This window comes from Chionomys nivalis, chromosome 1, assembly GCF_950005125.1.
Source record: "Chionomys nivalis chromosome 1, mChiNiv1.1, whole genome shotgun sequence".
Taxonomy (NCBI): Eukaryota; Metazoa; Chordata; class Mammalia; order Rodentia; family Cricetidae; genus Chionomys; species Chionomys nivalis.
In genome coordinates, this window is record NC_080086.1 from 102,558,015 (window position 1) to 102,582,474 (window position 24,460).

At 50.5% G+C, this 24,460-nt stretch overlaps 1 protein-coding gene across 5 annotated transcripts in view; it reads right to left on the reverse strand.

Annotated features, from left to right (window-relative positions):
• Positions 1 to 37: 37 nt before the first annotated feature.
• Atp6v1c2 (ATPase H+ transporting V1 subunit C2) overlaps positions 38 to 24,460 on the reverse strand; it is a 38,593-nt gene continuing 14,170 nt past the window's right edge. For 2 of the 5 annotated variants that reach the window (XM_057766152.1, XM_057766142.1), the window contains exons 4-14: positions 22,081 to 22,166; positions 15,636 to 15,730; positions 12,704 to 12,795; positions 10,123 to 10,221; positions 9,524 to 9,592; positions 6,682 to 6,774; positions 6,487 to 6,580; positions 3,897 to 4,034; positions 3,002 to 3,099; positions 859 to 991; positions 38 to 676 (exon numbers count right to left, since the gene is read on the reverse strand). In XM_057766152.1, coding sequence (XP_057622135.1) covers positions 587 to 676; positions 859 to 991; positions 3,002 to 3,099; positions 3,897 to 4,034; positions 6,487 to 6,580; positions 6,682 to 6,774; positions 9,524 to 9,592; positions 10,123 to 10,221; positions 12,704 to 12,795; positions 15,636 to 15,730; positions 22,081 to 22,166 — 1,087 coding nt within the window. In that variant the 3' untranslated portion in view covers positions 38 to 586. Of the gene's footprint in view, positions 677 to 858; positions 992 to 3,001; positions 3,100 to 3,896; positions 4,035 to 6,486; positions 6,581 to 6,681; positions 6,775 to 9,523; positions 9,593 to 10,122; positions 10,222 to 12,703; positions 12,796 to 15,635; positions 15,731 to 21,260; positions 21,291 to 22,080; positions 22,167 to 24,460 lie in introns of all 5 variants that reach the window. The other 3 variants (XM_057766175.1, XM_057766160.1, XM_057766167.1) reach the window with 3 other exon arrangements.

The window sequence follows — 24,460 nt, forward strand, 5'->3', positions numbered from 1 at the left end:
TTTTAATATTTATTTATTTATTATGTATACAATATTCTGTCTGCGTGTATGCCTGCAGGTCAAAAGAGGGCACCAGACCTCACTACAGATGGTTGTGAGCCACCATGTGGTTGCTGGGAATTGAACTCAGGACCTTTGGAAGAGCAGGCAATGCTCTTAACCGCTGAGCCATCTCTCTAGCCCGAAACGATGTTTTTAAATGAAGACGAGACCTTTTGAAAAACTTGGTACCAAGTGAGAATCGCATTCCCTGCCCCAAAGTCTTGTCTTGAGGCTTCACCGGTGACAATTAGGCTCAGGTTGTCGACATTCTCACTAATTTCCCATTAAAAGTCCCACGAAGACAAGAGCCTAGTTAGTGGGTTACCCTGTTACAGGCTTTTCGCTCTTTGTGAAGCGTTCAGGAGAAAGTTTGGAGTTACGTTAGAACACAAGAAGAGACTCAGAACTGAGCATTTTATTGTAACTTAAAAAAATAAATACACTCTAACTAATGTCTGTGAGTATCTCGTGAGTCAGGATCCTGCAGGACTTGGTTATCTGGCTTAGAGCGAGGTCTGGGGCTGCAGTGAACCAGGCTGGCCACCTAGTCCAGAAGGCTGAGGTCAATTTGGAAGTACACGTAGGGGAAATAGTCCTGGTTGCTGAGCTGCAGTCCAGGGATTTCCACAGAGGCCTATGAAGGGAGCAAGGGCAAAGATGATTCTTGTTTTTAAGGGGGGGACCTCCTAGGGTTCTGGTCCCACGCCCTATCCTGTGCAGTTGCCCCCCCACCATCCCCATCCCCTTGCTTAAAAGTATGTGATATTATCATACAGCCCTATGGTGGCAGGGCCCTCGAGTCCCAATGATACCTACATCCAGTAAACTTGCTGCAGCAACCTCATCTAGATGCCGGAAGACAGAATTGAGCACCTCTCTCAGGCGCTTGGTGGCTGACTTTTTCTGGGGCTGCAGGAGCACAGCCTGGAAGTTCACTGGGAGTCCGTACCTGCTCCGACAAGACGACTGTGTGGGTGTTTAGTGTAAAGGCCATCCAAGACAGCCAAAGGCCCAGTGCCCATGTCAGGGGGCTCCCAACTGCCTATAACCCCAGCTCCAGAGGATCCCACAGCCTCTGGAGCTCCCAACTGCCTATAACCCCAGCTCCAGAGGATCCCACAGCCTCTGGCCCCTGGACACCTGTGTACATGTGTTGCGACGTGGGATTAAAAAGTGAACGAATGGCTCACTGACAACGGAGGAAAGCAGAACTAGAAAATGGTGACCAAAGACTAGGAGTAAGATACTAAGTCTCAGTACAGTGCCAGCCGTCTCTGAAGGTCAGAGCTCATGGCCCTGCCTGGCCACCTTGCATACTTAGTTGTACAAGCAGTGGATCTGAACTTTGCAGGTCGTGAATGTTATATATGCCAGCTGTTATGTGCCCACTAAAGGAGAACAGCATTAGCCTTGTCAAGGTATAGTCATGCCTCTTGTTCGGTTTTGGGGTGTATGGAAAAGATTCTAAATCTGCCCAAACATACCTCCAGAATCACTGCCTGGGATGTCCATTACTCCAGAACACTGTTAAGGTGAGCCATACCCAGCCAGTGCATCCAAACTGTGCCCCAAGCGAGTGTCCTCGGGTGTCTAGCAACAGGATCACCTACCTAGAGTCTGCTCTGGAAATGAGTCAGCTGGGACCTGTGGCTACCATCATCATGTTAGGAATGACTCCCCAACCTTCCCAGTCCTCACTCACTGTGGGCAAAGCAGCCCTGGAATGTGGCATTGCCCTTACCAGTCTGTCTGCAGAGGCCTCTGGTGGCTCTGTTTTTGTTGGCCAGAAAAGCCCCTGTGCTGCCTGCTCTCCCACAAGACAAGTGCCATACTGGCCAGTGGGGTGCTCATAACATGCAGGCAAGCCCCTGGTGAGCGACAGCCCAGTTGATTGTCAGAGACAGTGTTTGCTCTTCTATCCCACACTGACCAGAGACTAAGTACCTCACTCAGCACCCCCCTCCCCCACTGCCCCAAGTGCAAGGATCATAGGCTTGAACCACCACACCTCGGGGCCGTCTCGTCCTAAGTCCTACTGATCTTTTAGCTTTTCTGCCAGGGACACCAATCTTGCTAAGCCTCCTGGACAGTCCAGAGAAACGTTCTGCCAGGACGTGAGTTCAACTGCCCATCCTCAGGATGACATCCAGGATGCCCGCCCACTTAGATTTCTCAGCAGAGGCTGCCTGCAATTTAACATGAACAAGCTCCATCACTGTCCCCTGAGAGCCAAATCTGCACACCCAGTGTCCTGTGCCATTTATTCTTTCACCACTGCCTCCCTTTGGAAAGCATTTGCTGTTTAATTCCTTTTCCATGAATACACTGAGAATGATAGGTTATCTGAACATTAAATACTTGGGCTGGGGGGCAAAACTGAACCATAAAAACCTAAATGAGCACACACCAGGATGTGTTTGCTTGTGGTTTATTCTGTGATGCTCAGGACTGAACTGGGGGCTTTAAGGGTGCCGGGGAGATGCTCTCCCACTGAGCTCCACCCCATCCCCAACAAGTGATTTGGATTCACACCTGTGCTTGCCTGTATGGATTCCAAATTTTCCACAGTGGCTCTATTAATTTTAAAATGATAGAAAATAAGACAAAATAATGTTTGCATGTGTAGCTTTCCTATTTTAGTGGGGGAGCTACCTGAAGATCTTCCCTTAGAGAGTAAAGAAATAAGACAGTCTGGGGATGTCTTCCAGGAGCCACTGGGGCCCTGTATAGGGTACACAGGTGGGGCAGGCAGAGCACACAAACAAGTCTGGCAGAAAAGAGCGAGCTCTGGAGAACGGGGCACACATGGTCAACGGGGATTCCTTTGGCAGAATGGAGAAGATTGCCAAAACATGGTCACAGAAAGCAAAAGGCTGAAAGACAGCAGGGAGTGGAGTTTCCGAGCTTCCCCTCCAGGCCCTGCCGCTCACCTCTCCAGCCCAGGATCCCCACCACACACCTGAGCACAGACTCCACAAACACTCTCAGGGCCTTTATGTGGATCCAGGCAATAAAGGCCTCGCTGAAGTTCACCTTGAGCCAGCGCAGCAGAGGTCCCTGCAGAGACAGGAGAACAGCATGAGCCTCTGGACACTCTCCTGATAACAGCCAAGAAAGGGCTCGCAGTATACAGAGCACGCCTTGCAACCAGAGGAAAGGGCCAGGAACCAGCAGAAGCAGAGAAGAGCCTGGGGAGGCTCGGGACCACAGCATGCAGGTGCCTGGCACTGGGGAAGCTCTGGGGCAGCCACCGGCACATGCGAGAGGCCACCTCGGACCAGGGGTGGGAAGCTAGGCAGCTCTTGACCTCAAGACTGACACATGAGCTAATAGGTTCTTGTCTGGCACTGCACAGCCAAGAAGCCCACCTCATTGGAAGGCACTACCCTCAGGGTCCAGCCCACCCATCTACCAGCTGCACCTGACAGGGGCTCTTCAAGCCTCATCTAGGCCATAGCTAGTGCTGCCGAGCCTGACGTGGTTGTTCCTTGGTGGCAGTCCCCCTCTGACACTTCTAACTGCTCGACAAGGCCAGAAGTGTCCAGTCAGGGCAGTCAGGGAGGAATGCTGAGCAACCGAACCGCCCTCCCTCCAGTCAGAGCCCTGCCCATCACCAGACACCAGCTCCAGCCACCATCAGCCAGAGCACAGACATCCCAGCCAGCTGACAAGCGCCATTCCCTGCCTAGAGAGGCAGCTCCAGGAAGACCATGAAGGCTAGGACAGCAGGGTTCTGGGCTCCTCTAACTTCAGACCTCACAAGCCATAGGAAACAAGAGAAAATGCAAAGATTTGTTCCTCAGCTGGGGAAAGAGTTGAGTCAGGGACCCCCAGAGTTCCCAGGGGGTGCTTACCTCGCCCTCGCCCTCACTCTCTCTGTCTCTGTCGGTCTGCCCCGCAGCGGGCCTAGCGGGGTTCCCTAGCGGGGTTACCTTAACCTTGTGGTCCCGGTAGGTGGTTGATCCCTTTTTAAGAGCAACACAGGAAGTTTGCTAAAGGTACAGAAATTATTTATTAATCTTTCAGCAAGCATGCATCAGATGAACACAAATAATTCTCATGGCCTGGAGAGCATGTGCAAGCAAGCTCTGGAGTCCGGGCTGAGAGAAGGGTGTGGCAGAGGTTTAAGGCCGGTGATTTCAGACACTAGGGACAGAGCCGAACCTATGTGCCTGCTTGGGTCAGGACCCCAGCAGCAGCAGACAAAAACTGCTCCCGGAAGTATTACTGAACTATCCTGACCTAGGGAGCTCATCAGTCTGGGCCCTGAGTCTCAGGAACAGCATCCTCCGTGGTGTTCATGGGACACTTCAGCATGTCACATACAAGACATTAGTCAGGCATACAGCCAGGCTGTTTCACCCTTTATCACCCTGTCTGTAAATGGGTAGAAAACACAGGGTAACTCAACTGTGTGTCCCCAGAGCAACCCGGTCCCTTGGTTCCAGTGACTCGGTAAATAAAGGATATGGGATGCTTGGCTGTATCTGCTCCCAACCATACCAAATGAGAGAGATTCCAGGGTCCTGGGGTGGAAGGGGTCCTCACTGAGCCTCTCTGAGGCTCCATTCACCAGCATGGGTTCTGAGTGTCTCCCGGGAGCTCTGTTTCCCACACACAAGGAGACTCTAGCAGGTTGTCTGAGGCAGTTGGGGCTGCAGAAGTCTATGCCATGGAAAGACACCGCTGCTGGGAATCTGAGCCCCAGGGAGAAGGCGGCAGCTTACTTGTGTCATCCTGATACACAGGATGGATGCCAAATGTCCTACTTCACCTATAGGCAGGGCCCTCACAATCTGGATCCATCCAGGGGCACGACAGGGAGTAGTAAGGGAGGAAAAGCCCCACCTAAGGGAAGGCTAGGCATTGTGATGGACAGGGCCCCAAAGCCGAGGTCAGGCAGTGAGCTGGGCGTCTGATCTTGTTAGTGACAGCCACTCCTGCCAGAATGTGTCATGTCTTTGCTATTGCTCTAAGGAGCTTAGAGCACCTTCAGGGACTCAGGGCCCAGGCCTCTAGCCAGGCCTTTCATCTTCAGGAGCCCTGGCTAGAATCCAATTGATTTTGCATCTGGGCAGTGTGGGTACTGGCTCAGTGCATACACATGGCATGTGTGTGTGTGCAAGTGTGTGCGTGTTCATGTGTCTAGGCTCAAGGAAAGAGGGTTAAAACTCTTCAATATGGGCTGGGCGGTGGTGGTGCATACTTTTAATCCCAGCACTTGGGAGGCAGAGGCAGGTGGATCTTTGTGAGTTCAAGGCCAGTCTAGTCTATAGAACTAGTGTCAGAGAAACCCTGTCTTAAAAAACAAAAACAAAAAAAAATAAAACCCCACACCTCTCCACCATGGGGCTGTCGGACCATGCACCTATAATCTCAGCACTCTGTAGGTGCCAGCCTCAATTACATATCAAACTAGAGGCCAGCCTGGGATACATGAGACCCTCTCTCAAAAACAACACAGAAAATCCAACGCCATGAACCATCACCAGTCGGGCTTCCCTTCTGAAAAGGAAACAGCAGGCAGGTAAGGCTCCAAGAACTACTTTGGGGATCTCGGTGGCTTGTGCTTACTCCTAAAAGTGTGGGTGAGCAGAGCCACTCACTCAGCAAGATCAGATCGGGTGTGCGCAGGCTCTGCCTAGTGCGGGAGGAGGCCTGGTGCAGACGCTGGTGCACGTGCGGAGCGCTGTACCAGGCCAGCGGCCCTGTTCTCCCAGGCATATGCTTACAGCTCTGAGTACATAGGCTTCCCCCTGAGGACTCAATGACACTCTACGGGTCCCACTTGTCACTGAAGTGACACTAGAAGGTGCTCTGCGGCTGGGGGAGAAGGGACCAGTGCCTCGAGGAGGCAGGGCAGAGCCGGGGCCTCTGTTCCAGGCCTCCAGAGTCTGGAACACACTGGCAAAGCCCAGAGGTGATGTTCCCGGTTCAACACCGCGCTCTCAGCTTTGCTCCAGGGATGGACGCTGACCTCTCCACAAAGCTCCTAAGTGTGGCCAGAATCTCAGAGAAGCACCCACTCTGCTAAGAGCACTGGAGAGGTAAACACAGGTGCTGGTGACGCCCTGAAATCTACAGTCACAGACGATAGGAAACAGGTGGCTGTTCAATCTTTGAGGTGGTGACACTATCCACTCTGGGCACAGATGCTTCATCCTGGTGCCCCTGCTCTGGCTGACCTGTGGCAAAGCCCAGGGTGATCCCCCTGGCCACGGCTCACTTCAGCATCTCAACTTCTGTGCAGCAGACAAGCCCTGCCAGAGGGCAGTGATCCAGGTGGCTACGAGCTGCGTCAGGGGGTGGAGCTCAGTACATAAGACATCTGAACTCACATGTGTCTCGACAGCACGAGCCCAGGAGATGGGGACAGTGAGACTGAGGAGTGAACTCTGGCCCCCCGGAATGTCTAGAGAGCCCCTCCCACACCTTGGTACTCACATACTGTTGTTTCTTATCAGACAGCAGCCTGGTCATCTCTTCCCTTTCTCTTTTAATTTCGTTTTCATCATAGTAAAATTCCCGGACAATGAACCTTCAAAAAAGCAGCTATAGCTGTCACTGAGAACACGGTCAAGGCAGACTCTCCCCAGGGACTCACACCAAACCCGAGCAGCCGGTGGCCCGCATCCTTACTTGTTTTCTTTGGCTTTAACTTTGAAGTCTTCAGTCACTTTGCGGAAGAGAGTCACTGTGAAGAGGCCAGCCTCATTGTCCTCGGCGATCAGTCTAAAGGGAGAAGCATTTGTTGGCTGGATAACCTAGGGCTACTCCAGGCTCTGAGCTGAAGCTAAGTTAGGAGAAATTCTTCTTTCACCTCAGGAGGTCATTCCCACTGACAGAGTCAGGTACCCTGAGTCTGGTGGCCTATGCTTGTGTTGTTGGCAGTCACCAGGGGCTGGGAACCAAAGGTGGCCTGAGTCTGACAGCTTCCTAGGTCCTCCCCCACCACCCACCCCTCCAGGCTCAGCCTTGGGAGCTCAGCAGAGCCTCTTGTTGGGAATGACAGGGAGTGTGGCATCTGCTTTGCCTTATGCTCCTCAAATGGCTGAGCGATCCAGTCCCCCACAGGGCCGGCCCAACACCGCTGCTGGCTATGCAGGTTCCGGTGAAGTCAGTGCAGAAGTCACTCCACAAGGGCCATTCCACTTTCAATAACATGAAGCCCTAACTGGGCATGTCATTGCCAACATGTAGCACAGGCTGCTGGAGTCACTATCCCAGCAACATGGAGATAGTGGTCTACGCTAGAAGTCTTGGGGCTCTAGGCATGCCTGGTTGGAAGATAACCTCTCCGGTGTCTCAGAGCCCACACCCACAGGAACTGCCCCTAAGCCCCAAACCTTTCCAGGATTGTTGGTGCAGGCTCTCAAGCTCCCTGAATCATGGAGGGCCTGAGGTCTCTGCTCTGGTGCCCAACATCCTGCCAAACTGAATGCAGTGGTTTGAAAAGGAATGGGCCCCACAGACTCATGTGTTTGAATGCTTGGTCCATAGAGAGTGGCACTATTAGGAGGTGTGGCCTTGTTGGAGGAGGTGTGTCTCTGTGGAGGCGGGCTTTGAGGTCTCATATGCTAGACCTAGTGTGGCGGTCTCCTGCTGCCTGTGGATCAGGATTCTCACTATCTCTCCAGCACCATGTCTGCCTCCATGCCACCATGTTTGCCTGCATGCCACCATGTTTCCTGCCATGGCGACAATGGACTACACCTCTGAACTATAATCCAGCCCCATTTAAATTCTGTCCTTTATCAGAGTTGAGTGATCATGGTGTCTCTTCACAGCAACAGAACCCTAACTGAGACACTGGCCCTCCTAAAAGGACCCCAGAGGCAATCTTTAAGAACAAAAGAAGTCTGCCTTCCAGGCAGCTCCTGTCTGGTGCTACCTGTAAGATGGATCTCCTCTTCAAGCTCCTCCTTAGTCCTTAGACTGTGACTAACCTATACCTCATTTTAGCTCCCCGTGGCTGTCTCCTGGGAGCTGGTGGTATGTTCCTCGATGCCAAGACCTCAAGAATGAATGGGTCGAGATAGGAAGGGGGCTAGAATGGGATGGGATGAAGCATATGAGGATGGGGTGGGTGTGATGGGACAGTGGGTATAATGGGATGGGGTGGGAAGGGCTGGGATGGAAGTGAGACTGGATGGGGTGGAGTGGGAATAGAACAGGATGGATGGGTAGGGGTGAGGGAGGTGGGATGGGACGGAAGGAGATAGATGGAGTAGGTAGGGTAGGATTGGATGGGGTGGAGTGGGCTTGGATGAAATGAGATGGGGTAGGTGTGATGAGGTTGGGTGGGCTGGAGTGAGGTGGGCGGCTCACGTTACTTGTGGCTCATTCTAAAGTTTCCTTTATGGCATATATAAGATGTATCACTTAGGATCACAAACAGGTCCCACGTAGTCAAGAGTTCCTTAGGCCCTGCCTCACTGAACTAGACACGTAACTCCTTATCACTCTGACCCTGCGGGTGGTTTTCCTCATTTCCATGGCCCCTGTGACTCTGCCGCAAACTGTATTGTGGCCCGGGCACCAAGACCTTCCTGTCACATGTTTTTTTTTTTGTTCTTTGTTTTTTTTTTTTTTTTTATTCAAGATAAATGGCATGGTCCTCTGTATACCTGCTGTGGTAATAAGAATGGCTACCATAGGCTCATATTTTTTGAATGCTTAGTCACCAGGAAGTGGCACTATTTGAGAAGAATTAGGAGGGGTGGCCTTGTTGAAGGAAGTGTGTCTCTGGGAGTGGGTTTTGAGGGTTTCAAAAGCTCACATCAGGCCTAGGTGTTCTCTCTCTCTCTCTCTCTGTTTGTCTCTGTCTCTCTGTCTCTGAGGATACAGCTCTGAACTACTGCTCCAGCACGAACCCTGCCATGATGAAATGGACTAAGCCTGTGAAACAGCGAGCAAGCCCCTAATTAAATGCTTTCTTTTCTAAGAGTTGCTTGGTCATGGTGTCTCCTCACAGCAATGGAAGTGTGACTAAGACACCTGCCAACAGCTGATGTCTGTTCATTCTCCGAGTGAGCTCTGATGTGTGTAGTTCATTGCTGGTTTTCCACGGCAGACACAGAGTCATCCCGGGCCTACCCATCATTTTTGCAGTGCTCACTTGTTCCTGTTCTGACACCAACTGGCCACACAGTGAGAATGCCCTCCTTGCCCAGACTCTGAGGCCAGCCCTATGCCGTCACTCTGTTCAGGCATTTGCCGAATGGATGTTTAGTAGAGAATACAGAGTAGGCAGGCAGAGAACCCAGAAACTCTGCTGGAAGCAGCCAGAACAGCCTTACCAGAGGAGGGACAGGGAACTGGAGCTCTGAAGGACAATGGCAAGCAGGAATTCCAGGCCACAGGGACTTACTGCACAGGCATGGTGCTGTGAGGTGCCCCACCCTTGGCACATGTCTGGTGCTCCAAGTCCATCCATACATGTCCCCTCTGGGGATGTAGACTAAGCTGAGGTCTCACTTACTTGGTTGACCGAGGGACCACCATGTCGGACAGGGACTCATACGTCTTCTGCCACTGTGCATAGCTTGACCTGTGAGGACACAGACCTGTTTAGTACTTTGGGAAGGAAGGGCTTCTATTGTCTCAGGAAACTGTTTGCACCTTCTCCTGACGATGGAAAGTCGAGAGGTATAACCAGGGAGTGCCTCTAACATCCCCAAAGCTCCCGCTCTTGCCCTGGGCTGTGCTGAGCCCAGTCTGATTACAAGGGCTCCAGGTCTTCCCAGAAGGTCCCCATGTAGAGAGCTCAGGAATGGGTATATTTGAAGCTTACTAATAATGATCTGATCCTGGCCCAGGTGACCTGGGGCCAGAGGAATGGTCTTTCTAGCGCCAGGACAAAGGGAAGAGTAGAGCTCTTAGGCTCCTTGTGGGCACAGCACAGATCCCCAGTTAAGGCTCTGTCACTGCTACCATCCACCTGGCTCTGTGCCTGTGGAGATAGTGACCCCCCCATGGGCCCTGAGCAGCAATGTCTGCTGACCTGACCCAGCAGGGCACAAGGGGCCCACCTCATTTTCCCCTGAGCAGCACACACCCACTATCTTCCTGCCCACATACTTGGGAACGATGACCAGAAGGGTTGTGAGATATTCCGAATCAAGTACAAAGTCTTCTTTGCTGACAATGTCGCTCAATGTCCGAGTGAAGAGGTTTCCCCTGGAGGGCAGAGGGACAATAGGTAAGTCCAGCAAAGAGAGGCTCACTGATCCCACATGCCTCAAGAGTCCAGACAAATAGCAGGAAATAGAGCAGGCCCAGGGGAGTCTCTGAGCTGTCTGCCAGGGCCAGGTACAGCCAAATGGTAAGTGAGCTACCTCCTCTTCCCTCTGGGGAGAGGGAAACTGGCAGAGCCTCTGCAGCTATCACCTGCCACTCAAGGGGCTGCTGAATCTAACACCTCAGTGACCTGCACTGCCCTCAAAAGCCAACCCAGGCGCTGGGAGGGGACCTCGGGTGGCAGGCGGCTAAAGTTATTCAAGTATCAAAACAGCAAGGTCTCCAAGTTGCATGGGGCAGATAGGCCCAGATAGAGATAGCTCTGTGTCACTTTACAAGCTGTTCGGTCCAGCAGCTGGGGACACTCACCTGAAATATCAGCTGTGTCTACACCACCAGCCCTGGCTCAGATGAGGAGCGTGGTGTTATCACCAAGCTGTTGCATGGACAGACGCAGCTACCACACTGCAGAGTCCTAACCAGACAGCCCCCAGAGCACACAGGCTGCAATGTGAGCCCAAGGTTTCCAACCTCCCAAGCACAGAGCCGAGGGCAAAGCCTCAAAGGCAAGAGAGAAACCCCAGCTTCCAAGGGTGTCTGCTCCCGCACACAACTATGTGTGCAGACAAAGTGGTGGATCACCTCCCGGCCATCCTGTCACCACAGCCAGCATGTTACCCTGCTAGGAGACATAGGTAACCCACATACATAGCAAACCCACAGGTTTGCTGAATGAGTGGCTATAACTTTTCACTCTAGGTCCACAGGGCCTGAGGACATGTGCATCGAGAGAACAAATGGAAGGCAGAGTCAGCATCTGACTGGTGAAGGAGGAGGAATCAGGGACCGTAGGGGAGAAGTGGTTGGACCAGTCTCCTGCTAAAGTTCCAATTCTCTAACTGCACTTTTTATTTATTTACTTTGTTGTGTGAGTGTGTGTGTGTGTGTGTGTGTGTGTGTGTGTGTGTGTGTGCAGGAATCCATGTGCTATGGCACATTGGTGGAGGTCAGCAAACAACTTGCAGAAGTCAGTTCTCTCCTTCTGCCAGGCGAGACCCAGGGACTGAACTCAGATTGCCCATGGATCCATCCTGCCAGTCATCAAACTGTCTATGACTTGGTGGTGAAGTGAGTGGGTGGCCCACCATGGTCTGGACCCTAAGCTCAAAAGAGACTAAGCTACCCTGAACTCAAGGTAAAACAGTGCCCGCCTGACTGGCATCCACCACTGCTCAGGTTCAGGTACCCAGAGATGGAATCAGACAACTGGAACTGACTTTCTAAGCTCAGTGCATCTGTGGTCTCCACCCCCACTGATGGATAGCAGCTTCTGCATTCCTTCTCTGTTTGGATTTCGGGTGATTTTGTTCATTTGAATGTTTTATTGGAATAATGAGCTTTCTTGGAGGTAGGACACAAGTCAAAGCAGAAACCCATTGGCTTTATACAGGACTCATACAATAGCTGGCAGAGAAGCTTACATGGCAATTTTAGTGTTTGTATCGTGGCCAGAGTCACGAAAAGGTCAGGTACAGGACTTTCCATTTAGGAATTATGTTGATGCTTAAAACTTTTCTGGTTTTGGATCGTTTTTCATTTTGGATTTTCAGATCAGGAATGGTCAATCTCTGTTCTCTTTTATGAATGGAAAAACTAGCCTAGGGAAGGATTAAGAGGGAAGCTTAAATAAGAGATACCAAACAGAGGTAGGGCAGCTGACTCTGAGCTCCTGGGCCACTCTGCTTTTTTAGACTCAGACTCAGGGTGTAAAGGTGAATGCTGGGGACCACTTCATGCTTGCCCGGCCCTACCCACCTTCCCCTCTCACTTGGGAGCTTGCCTGGCTCCTTATTGCCTGTTCCTCCCAGGGTGCTCACTGCCATCCCTATCCCTGCTATGATGGTCCCAAGCTTGCTCTTCTAGTGATTACATCACTATGGAGCCTGGTCTGTCGGGGGCCTGAACAACCCATTCTCCAGCAAACAGCCAGGGCACCTGAAGCCCTGCAACTCTCAATCCTGACTGCTGCCCGTGAGCCATCCTGGTCTGCCCTAGACTGCTGCCCATGATCCTGTCTGCCTCTTGAAGAGGTCTGGGCTCTGACATCCCATCCTGCCTGCCCTCCTTGAAGATGAGATGCAGCGAAAATCCTGAGCAGGCTCCCCAGAGCCTCCTACTGGGTAAGGAGTGGGGACAGGGGGAAAGGAGGAACAAGCAGGAAGCAATACCGTGTTCCTCTGTGTTCACAACAAGAGTGGCCACCCTGCCTGGTTCTGTCCTCTCAATCTGCCTCAGGTTCCTAGCACACAGCTCCAACTGTGCACCTGTTCAAGGGCCACAGCCGCGAGGAAGGTAAGAGTGAAGGCTATCCCGACCCCCCACCGGATGCACACAGAGAGAATGCAGTGGGTGTGGTACGCACGTGGATTTCTTCTCCAAGTTCTCCAGGTTGGTCTTCAGAACACTGTACGCGGCTGTGCGGGACTTCAGGTCTGTCTCAATTTGTGCCAGTTGCTGGGAGGGAGGGGGGAAGAGACGCTCCTGGTGACCTTGAGGAGTTAGTAAAACTCTTCAAAATCTGGCCAAGCATCCATGGGACACTTAACAACAGTGACCAAGCCAGCCACTGGGGCTCACTTCTGTAATTCCAGCACTTGGGAGGCAGAGGCAGGAAGATCAGATCAAGATCATCCTCAGCTCCACAGCCAGTTTGCAGCTTAGCCTGAAACCCTGTCTCAGGATAAAGAAAGAAACAAGGAAACAAAAGAAAAACAGCAACCTGCCTACTCATCAGGGTGGTTGGTCATCTCCCTCCTTACTCTCCCAGCCCCCAGCACCTGGCCCTCACAGTCAGTCCCCACATGGGGAAGTGAGTGGAGACAACTTTACAGCGACTGAGGTGCCACAGCTTGCCCAGTGTCACACACTAGCTTGTGCTCCTTCCCAGCAAGTGATGCCGAACTTCCCGGCCCTGGGTACCTCTGCTAGGTACCTATCCTGTCTTCCCTGCTCATCCTCCCAATCATCCACCTCTCCAGACTTGACTGCAGCTCCTCCCAACCTGCAGTGCCCAGTGACTGAGCGCCTCTGCTCCCTGCCTCAGGCTCCCCATCTACTCGACATGGGAGGAACGCCATCTTTAGAGAGGCCCCAAGGACAGCTGACCCCAGTGAAGAACAGTTCAAGAGGATGGTGGTAAATAAACTCTCTGAGGCCAGAAGGTGGCGAGTGATTCAGAGCCACAGTGAGTCCCTCCCAGTGGCTGACTCTGTGGTAATTTAAAGACAGTTCTGTCCTCCAAGGGCTCACGGCAGACCTGGCCCTGCAAAGACACAGCAGGACAGTGAGCAGCGCCCTGCAGCCATAATGACAAACAGGTGGCTGTGTATTTGAGCATGCTTGGGTGCATGTCAGCTGGAAGGCAGTGGCGGGTACCCCAAAACACAAGCCATCTGGCCACCCCTTTGCCTCCAGTTTGGCAGTGAGATATGATGAGCGTGTGTATGCCCGACAGTGTGCGTCCATGCTGTAGAGCCATGCGCACTTCTGGTGGGGGAGCTGTTGAGAATCATGAACTGAAACCCGGTGTACTGTGGAAGTTTTGAGTTTAAATACTCAGAATAGACATCCAAAGAGGAGCACGCTCCCAGGACGTTAGAAAAAGGCTCCACAGAGATCCATGTGCCTTGAGGGGTTCCGTCACTGATGACATCCTACCGCATAACTAGGCTGCACAGCTATGCTGTGCACATGGACCACACCGCACATACCAGTCGGGGTGCAGCTACATCATGTGACCATAGGACATGTGCTACACAAACTGCACAAAGCCCTAAGCCACCTCAGAAGAACAAGGAGAGGCTGGGGCTCATATACAAGTTCCTGGAGCAGCACAGGCTGAAGATCCAGTCTCCCCCAACCCCTGTCCTGCTAGCCTACAGCCCTGTGACGGAGCGTGGAGCCTGAACACTGCACACCTTGTGGGATTTGATCTTACCCACCACCCCTCAGTCTGTTGCTTTAACAGTTGTGCATTTGGATACCCTGGACTAGCAGGGAGCCAGTTCTGACTCTACTGCTCTCCAACTTCCCCAGGGCAAGCCCAGTGTCCCTGGGACACAGAATCCTGAGGTGGCATGCCCAACCCCACAAAACTCTGTGTTCTTCGGCTCAGTGGTGGATGCGGTGATGCTCTCCAGAAAGCCATACCTGGCACAGTACCCTGGGCTGCCTCCTGCTAGAAGCACCTGTGAGAACCTCTTGGGAGGGGATGTAAGCCCAGGGAGCCACACCCAGATTCCCAAGAAACCTGAAGGAGAAAAGGTCTCAAAGCCACCCTTCCTGTCCTGACCTGCCTACCGCCCTCAGGGAAGCTCAGCCACTTAAGAGAACAGGGCGGCTTTGTTGAGCATAGAGCTGGGATCTCCCCAGCCACTGGACCAGCCATGACATATAAAGGGTTCTGTATGCACCAGCAATAGGGCAGGACAGTCAAATCTCACCCATGGTGAAGGCACATAGAAGTCACCTTGGCTATGGGATGCCCACATGGTCCCTGCAGATCCCTGTGCTATGGGGCATGTACCCAGTGTGAGCCGAAGAACATGGCTCAGTAGATGGTACCCTGTCATGGTACTGATTTGTTGTCACAAGACACTTAGGGGATGAGCTGGCACAATATGACCAAGGGGTGGAGCTTCTACACCACACTGTCTTCTAAACAATGATGTTTTACCAACCATTTACCAAGAGATCTGGGCCTGGTGCCCAAGCCCTGTAATTTCAGCTACTAAGGAGGCTGAGGCAGAAAGATGAAAAGTTTAAGTCCAGCTTGAGTTACAGAATTGGCTCAAGGCCAGTCTGGGCAACTTAGTGAGACCCTACCTCAAAATAAAAATTAAAAGTGCTCTGTGGTAGAATACTTAGTATCTGAAAGGCTCTGGGTTCCACATTCAGTACCACAAAGTCAATCAATCAACCATCAATCATCCAAAGGGCATTGGGTGCCCAAGTGCATGGTGAGGGAGGTAAGACTAAGCCATTCCATCACAGGTTTTGAGTCACAGTAGGGGAGTGAAATGAATTGGGGCCTGGGGTCAGAACACAGGTGCCTCAGGCCCATTCAGGGGGACTCTCCTGTGAGATTACAGCCAGTTCTCTGGGTGGCAGAGACAGGAAACAAGTGCACATAAGTCTCTCCTGAGTTCTAACCTTACCCAGGACATGGTAAGAGGGACCTTCCCTGGGTCACTCACAGAGCTAACATCCCAGCCTTTGGCCTTCTACCTTGTCGGCGTCCCAGCCCCATGTATGTCCTTCAGACGGTCAGAGGTTTCCAAGCAGACTCTCCTCACCTTGGCCAGTGTGTCCACCACGTTCATCAGTGGCTGCTTGGCAGGATATTTGGCCATGTCCCACTCGAAGTGTGTCACAAAGGATGTCAAGTCAACTGGAAGAGCAAAGGCGAGCTTGAATCCAGAACCAAGCCAAGGGAGACAAACTGAGCTTGGTGCTCACACCAAAGAAGCAGTCAGGGAACAGTTGAAGAGTAGGCATGGGCTCCGGAGTGTATATGCTCCATGCAGGAGCAGTTCAGAGCCAGCAGGAGGCCTCATTGTACACTTGCCATTGTACACTTCAAAGCCAAGCACCAAGCTCTCCTTCGGCAGCTTCCACCTAGAGTTTACTACGAAGCCTGCCCTTCCTGGAGGTTGAAACCAAGAAGGTGACATTCTGTGGCCATTGGTAACTTCGTCACCTTCAACAGGTGCTTGGCCTACCCTCCCCAGCTAGTTCACCAGTCTGTTTCAAGGCATCCAAAAGGCACAGCAGAAAGCATCAAACCAGGCTCCCAACCACTGAGCCATGACCTGTCACAGGTGCCCCCTACTTCTTGAGTCCCCAACAAGAGCCAGGTGATGTTAACCCACATCGTCCACTTTAGGGAGGACATGGCACAGCTCAGCCACACCATGGAACCTGCTTGTCACGGCTTTCCCACCTGGAGCCATGGACATCGTTTGGTGTGTGCCCATTGAAGTCTAGAGTGAGCAGAATACACCAGTGTTTTCATCAAAACCAAACAAATTCCACAGCAAAGACGGGTGTTCCTGCCTAGCCCAGCCAGCTGTGAGCAGAAGAGTGGGAGGAATTGAAGGTGGTTCATTTGCACTGACACATCTTAGTCCAAAGAGCCTGGCTGATTAGGACATTTAGGGTGTTGTTTTGTTTTGTTTTTATATGGTTGTTGTTTGAGACAGGGTCTCACTGTATGTCTCTGGCTGTCCTGGAACTCACTATGTAAACCAGGCTGGTCTCAGAGATTTGTCTATCTCTGCTTTCCAGTGGTAGGATTAAAGGTATGCGCCACCACACTCAGCTGTGATACTTAGTTTTAATTTTTAACACGATCTGGAGTCACCTTGGAAGAGACTCAGGGATGGACTGTCTGGATCAGGCTGGCCTGTGGGTGTGTTTCTAGATCACCTTGGTTAAGCAGTTGATGTGGGAAGACCCAGCCCACTGTGGGAGGCACCATTCCCTTAGCCGGGGTCCCAGACAGGGTAGGTGTGGAAAGGGAATTGAGCATAAGAAGCATACATGCATTGCTTTCTCTCTGCTCTTGACTATGGATATGCCGAGCCGCTCCAAGTGCCAGCCTTGACTTTCCTTCAGGGATGCACTGTGACCTTTAATTGTCAGCAAAACAAACCTTTTCTCTCTTAAAGGTGCTTTTGTCATTTTTTTTAGATTATCTCAAAGGAAAACAGGACACTGGCTTAAGTCCCGGGTCCCACACAAGAGAGGAACTGAGTCTGCGTTCCTGAGAGTGGTCAGGCCTCTCACCTCTTGAGGGCTTGCTTGTTTTGTTTTGAGACAGTGTTAGTTAGGCTGGGATTCGCTATGTAGAACAGGCTGTATTCAAATTCACAGAGATCCATCTGCCTCTGCCTCTCAAACGGTGAGATTAAAGGCTTAATTAGATTTATAGCCTACATTTCCAGAGAGCACCATAGAAGCGTGTTATTTCTTCTTCATTCATACCACTTTTTTTTTTCTCATGTCAGGGTTTCTCTGTGTAACAGCCCTAGCTGTCCTGGAACTCACTTTGTAGACCTCTGTCTCCCAAGTGCTGGGATTACCACCGCCCAGCTTTCATTCCTTTTAAGATGGGGATCTCTTTGTGCGGCCCAGGCTGACCTTGAACTCCTAAAGTCAAGCCATTCTCTCTGTGTCGAGTGTCAGAAGGACTGATGGTCACTTTGGGGGAAGATGTTAGGAGTCTAGATGAAGCTGATGGAGCAGAGAGGTGGGCAGGAGCTAGGCAGTCCAGGAATTAGGAGACTAGGTGAGGTCACATCTGTACCTCCGTGCTTGGAACTGGTCATGGAGAAACAGTGCGAGAGCCCATGTTGGGAGTGGACAGAAGCCAGTGAGGATAAGGGAGAGAGGAAAGACAAGAAGCTCTGGGAGCAGAAAGGAGGGGAACCCACTCAGCAGGATGCAGGGACACACAAGGCATGAAGTAGAGTGACACCCAGATTCCTAGGCTGGGTAGCTAAGTGGAGGGAAGGACAGTCATTAACCTGGGGGCCGTGCAACAGAGGAAGGGACAGGGCAGAGAGGATGAACTCAGGATGAGGCAAGAGCAACTTTGACGGGGAGATGCACTAATCCCCAAGAAAAAGATGGAAACCAAAGGGGATTCAAGAGGGAAGTGGCCCTACTACTTAGCAGGCAGGAATGCCTTAAAATAACAGTGGTGATGTGGACTCGCTCGCAGCTTACCTTGGGCTGGGAGAGAAGTGAGTCATCCCATCTGATTTACTCTTCAGCCCTATTAAGGGATGTCAATATCTCCAGGAGGAAGCCCCAGCACAGAGTAAGTTATGTAAGCTCCATCACGGCAGGAAGAAATGACACAGAGCACCGAACGCCCTGCCCATCACAAAGGAAGGTCCTTGGTCCCTGTCCCCATTGTGCCCAGCTCTCAGGATCTAGCTATGTTGTAGGAGGAAGGAGGCTTGCCCCTTCACCAGCCCCTTTATAAAATTTACGCTCTTGATTTTATTCTAGAGTGGGTAGACTTGGCAGAGACTTGCAAAAAAAAAAAAAAAAAAAAAAAAAAAAAAAAAAAAAAACCTCTGTTGAACGTTGGCCACAGTGCCTCAGCCTGTGACAAGATGTGACAAGAGAATCTCTAAAATGCTGGGGGTAGGACACCTGGTGAGAGCTGGGCTCTTGAAAATGGGACATCAGATCTCTTTGCCCATGCTCACTGCCACCCCATAAGCAGTCAAGGAAAGACTATCTGATGACACAAACTATGGCTGCCCTTAACCGGGCAGAGTCCTCATTACAACCTGAAACACCTGGCCAGGTGTGGTGGTGCACAACCATAATCTCAACCCTCGGGAGGTCAAAGCAGGACGCTAGCCTTGAATTTGAGCCTAGCCTGAACTACATAGTGGGTTCTAGGCCAGCCTGGGCCATACATAGAGTGAGACAGTGTTGTGGAAGCCTCCTTGTCCAATCGGACTGACAGATATTAGCATAGGTTTTGGCATTAGGAAAAGCTTTGTCATTCCCATGACCCAAAAGCTAAACAAAGGTCACATGAGGCCTTTCAAGAGACAGCAATGCTAACTGTTGGGAGAGCACAGGCAGGAGAAAGAACGCCCACTGATGACCTCAAATCTTTCCCGAAGCTGAGGAACTAGCCGCCCGCCAGGACAGATGTCAGGGTGATGTGTTGTCAGGGGCACTCCCTCTCCACCCTCCGCATCACCTGCAGCATCCTGGAGCCCTCCCACCCAGCCCATGGAGTGCTCAACTGCTCTCCCAGCCTCTCTGATCAGTCGAGGCTGCTCTAGCTGACCTCCCTCAAAGCCCAAGTCTCCAGAGCCCACCACAGAACCTTATAGAACCAAGCATTCCACAGAAGGCTCAAGACACTGACAGCCACACTCAGCACGGCCAATGCAGCCAGGGCAATGTACATTCTATAGGCTGTTCCGCAGAGACACACTTCAGAGCAAGCTCTGCTCTTCATGCCTTGCCACCAAATCCAAGGCCCCCGTGGATTTCACTATTAGGAGGGAAGGTTCCGCTGCAGGGTGCAGGGCACTGTGGGTCTCTGTCCCACCAGCCCTGAGCTCCCAGAGGCACCAGGAGGCTGACAATGGTCTCCTGTCGGAGCTCAATAGGCCTCTGTGTTGGTAGCTATGCCCTCTTCCCCCTTGTTCCTCTCTCCTGTCTTCCACTTTAGTGCTAGTTCTGGACACTAACCTTTGCTCCAGATCACAACCTGAAAGTTCTTCCTGTCTATACCGTAGGCAGGAATATTACTCCGGAGTGGCCTCTGCCACCCCAGCCTTCCTGCTCTCTCCAAACACCCAGACACACTCCCCACAGGCAGCTGTCTCTTGAGCAACAATGACTTCATCTGAAAAACCAAGCCAGGGCCTTGCCAGCATACAAGATTATAACTGCACAGGCAGGCAGCCCAATGCTGGCTAGCCAGACAGGTCTTCCACAGCCCGAGCCAGACACGTGTGTGTCTGCTCTGCTTCTGCCGGACTCACAAGGGTCTTAGCAGGCTCCATCACAGCTGGTGGCAAAGACAAACAAAAGCAAAAGGCACCCAGCAAAGCTAAGAACCTAGACTGAGACTGTTACTAAGTCCATTTGCAAGTGAGAAAAGCAAGGACAAGATGGACAGTGCATGGAATGACCAGGTCTGACCCCTTCAAGACTTCATGATGTCAATGCCCTAAATTCTCATGAAGGAGAAAAGATTAAAATCCCATGCACAGAACAAAAGAGCTTTAGAAAATTCTATCCCTAGTCTGAGAGTATCCTGCAGAAGAAAATCTTCTGGGAAAATGAGTTAAAGTCACTGGACTTTCTGGGAGGCCTCAATGCAAAGGTGTGGACTTAAGGTTGGGCAGCTACTGTAGGCACTGCCTCACCATGCTGCTAGGCCTTTGGAAGGGTTGGTTCACAGAGCATGCTCATAAATGGCCTTGGAAGTAACTGGGACTAACCCGCAGAAGCCTTGCAGGAAGCCAGGAGATGACGGCACATGCTAAACAAGCAACAAAGACCAAGTTTCCTGCTCTCTCCTAGAGACGGTGCACCTGACAGGGGTGGATCCCACAACGAACAGCACATACATTTAAGTGGCATCAACTTTGAGTTGAAAGCTAAGTGGACGGGTTTGTTTGCTTATCGTCGTGGTTTGTTTGGTTTGGGGCAGTGTTAGGGTAAAATCCAGGGTCCGGCACTTTGCTGGGTCAACACTGCCAATGAGCCGTATCCCCAGTCCTGGAACGCGGTGAGCATTTTAATCAGCATTTTAGTGTATGCTTAAATAAACCATAAACCAGGTGTGGTAATACACATCTGTCATCCCAGCACTTGGGAACTGAAAGCAAGATGATCAGAAGTTCAAAGTCACCTTGAGATACACAGTGAGCCTTGACCGCATGACATCATCTCAAAAAATAAAATGAAATAATATCACTTGTTTTGCATTCTGCTTGTTACAGTAGATGAGAGAAAATGCTAAGCCAGCGGTTCTAACACCCACTCCATGGCCTGTTCTAGAAGACCCATGATGCCCATGAACCACATGAAACAAGGTCTGGCTGAGTGGACATCCTTAGAGAGCAGGTGGGACACCAGACAGGCTTCAAGATCGTGCAGAGAGCAAGCGAAAAGATGCTGAAGTTCACCCCAAGCCCCCAGAGTTGATGCAGTCCTGTTTCCAGGTAATAAACAGAGAGGACAGGAGGGAGACAGGAATGAGATAACTGTGAACTGCATCCTCTGGATACAGTGACCAAGCTCTAAGGTAGGTTGCTTGAGAAACCGTTGAGGCCTGGTCACTGTACCCTATGACCAGCCTGGGGCCCTGCCCTCCCAGGGACATGCAGCAGCACACTGAGCATGTGCACGGCAAACAAGACACAACCTACTCTTTAAACACTTCATCTTTTCCTTCAGACCTGAAACATAATATGAGACAGGGTTATTAAACCACAAAGACATGCGGATCCGGTTCAGAATGGGGAGAGTGGATATTTCCATTTGCCAATTTAAACCAGTAGAAGACTTTTAACATTCCAGGTAGCATATGTGTGTTCATATATGTGCTGCCTATCCCAATGATCTAATTGTAAATGTGTATGCTCTCGTTTTTAATAGACATGTAGAGACTCAAGGTTAATTCGCTCTACAGATATGTCAGTATTTAATTCTAGAGTTTTCAAAAGATCCAAGTGTTGTTTCATGTCTGTGTTTTGCTTTTATACATATTTTGAGACAGTCTTAGATAGCCCAGGCTGGCCCTGAACTTACTCCTTATCTCAGGATGTCCTTCCTGCCTCCACTTCCCTAGTGTAGGATTACAGATGTGTGCCACCACACGTGGATTTCAAAGTCTCTATGTTTTTGCTACACATTTAAAAATACAGCCCAAATGGCATCTGCACATTTAACAGCCAAGCAGCACTGGGGTGCCTGAATATGTGTCCATCAGCATGGGAAGCCAAAACTCTGGAATGGGGACATTCCGCGTGAAGTGTCTGATGCGGCCCTGCTGTCTCCGGTTGGAGGCATTTCTCACTACATACAGCCACTTCACTTCTCACGCCTTGCTTGGTTTAAAAAAAGTGATAAGTGGGTGGAGATATGTGAGATTTTCCAGAAATGGCTTAACAGAACTGGATAGTCAGAACTCCCATGGTGGCCATCATGAGGGAAACGGGTCCTGAGAAGAAACCTCTGTGAACCTACCTCCATTAGCCAGGAGGTTCTCGTGGACTTTGCCCTTGGAGTCTTCCATGACCTCCACCACGCTCTGCGCCATTCTCTTTATGAGGCTTTGGGTAGAGAAGAGAGAGCCAGTAAGAGTGAGAAGCTGCCTGCAGGACCACCCACCCATCCTCCTGGCAGAGAAAGGAGCCCTTGAAGCCACTGGGGGTAGCAATTTGGCAATCTGTAAGGAGAGACTTAAGACATTAAGAACCTTTGAACCAGTCATTCCACTTCTGGGAAACCATCTTGAGGAAACAGGAAAAAAAAACCCAGAAAAGCCTTCTGAATAAAAAGATGTTCTTTGCAGCAGAGCGGCTGACAATAAGAAATTGGAAGCAACCCGAAGGTTCAACAATAGAGAATTGTTTGAAGATGGTTGATTCAGCAGAGGATTATTAGCCACCATTGAAAATAAGGTTTACAAAGAATTCCAAATACCATGGAACAAGGCACGCATTATAATGTTAGATGGAAAAAAAAAAAAAACAAGACAGAAACTTAGACAGTAAGATGATCGCTGGCTGTGCTATGGGTAAATATTTCTACTTGATATCTTTCTAGTATAATCTGGTATTGATTTTATAGAAAAGCTAAACCTTGGGCCTCCAGTGAACACACTAAAAGAACTCAAGCCATATACCAGATTACAGATGGAGGTTGGAATACGTTCCCTTTCATTTTCATTCTCTCTCTCTCTTTCTCTCTCCCCTCCCTCCCCCTCTTTCCCCCTCCCTCCCTCTTCCTTTTGCCATCCAACTGATACAAGCCTCCTATACTCCAGGATGTCCCCAAACTCACTACATACCTAATGATGACCTTAAACTTCTGATCCTCTTGTTTTTGCCTCCCCAGTGCTGGAAATGCAGCCATGTACCCCTATGCCCAAGTTTGTGGTGCTGGGGATAAAACCCAGGGCCTTGTGTATGCTAGAAAAACATTCTACCAACTGAGTTATGTCCCTAGCTCCAAGTTCCTCCATTATTGCAGGCACAATCCCACTAACCAAGCACAGTATGGTACCTTGGGCCTACCGTAGAAACTGAGGCAGATAGACACCTTGAAAGACAACTGTTGTTTGTTGAAAGCAAGAAAGGGAAAGAGGTAGTCATGTTTTCTTGGCCAAAGTAATCAGGGATGACAGACAGAAACTAAAGACCTAAGTGTGAAATAGTTTAAGGTGAACAACCACAGCACTTGCCTAGAATGTGAGGCAATGGTTTTGATCCCTAGCACAGTTTAAAAGATATAGATATAGATGATAGATAGACAGATAGAGAGATGATAGATAGATGATAGATAGATAGATAGATAGATAGATAGATAGATAGATAGATAGATGAGAGAGAGAGAGAGAGAGAGAGAGAGAGAGAGAGAGAGAGAGAGAGAGAGAAAGACAGAGAGAGAGAGAGGAACCAGGCTAGAGATACAGCTCAATACTTGTCTGGCTTGTCTAGCAGGTAAAGGTCTGGTTCAATCCGCAGCACCATAAAGAATATGCAATCCTAACAGTGGAAGCAGGAGGATCAGAAGTTCAAAGTCATCTCGGGCTACTTAGTAAGTTCGAGGCCACCCTGAGATATGCAAAACCCTGTTCCAAAAATAAGTAAGGCCAGGCATAGTGGCACACACCTTTACTCCCAGCATTCGGGAGGCAGAGGCAAGTGAATCTTCAGTTCGAGGCTGGTCTAGCCTATTCAGAAAGTTCCAGGTCTGCCAGTGGCTAAGAGCACTGGCTGTTCTTCCAGACTCCTGGAGTTCAGTTCCTAGCATTCACATGGCAGCTCACAATTATCTGTAACTCCACCTCCAGGGAATTCAACACCTTCACACAAACATACATGCACACAAAACACCAATGCACATAAAATAAAAAATAAATCATTAAAGAAGTTTTTTAAAAAATATGTAAATAAAACCGGGCGGTGGTGGTGCACGCCTTTAATCCCAGCACTCGGGAGGCAGAGGCAGGCGGATCTCTGTGAGTTCGAGGCCAGCCTGGTCTACAAGAGCTAGTTCCAGGACAGGAACCAAAAAAGCTACGGAGAAACCCTGCCTCGAAAAATAAAAAAAAAATGTAAATAAAATTTTTAAAAGAACAACTATTGTCGTCCAAGTACAGGAAACACACCATTAGGCATTCTTCCAGAGTCTACCTTCCGCTTGGGTCAAGTGTGCTTAGGGCTCCTTTGATAACCGACTCTCATCTGTAGGAGGGTATAAGTGTCAGTTTCTCTGGAATCATTGTTTTAGCCTCACAAGGATTCTGGGAAGTTGAGTATTATCCCACCTATTAGATGAGGAAACTTAAACAATTTGCTCCCTATCAAGTGTCTGCAAGTGGGTTTCAAAGACAAGGCTC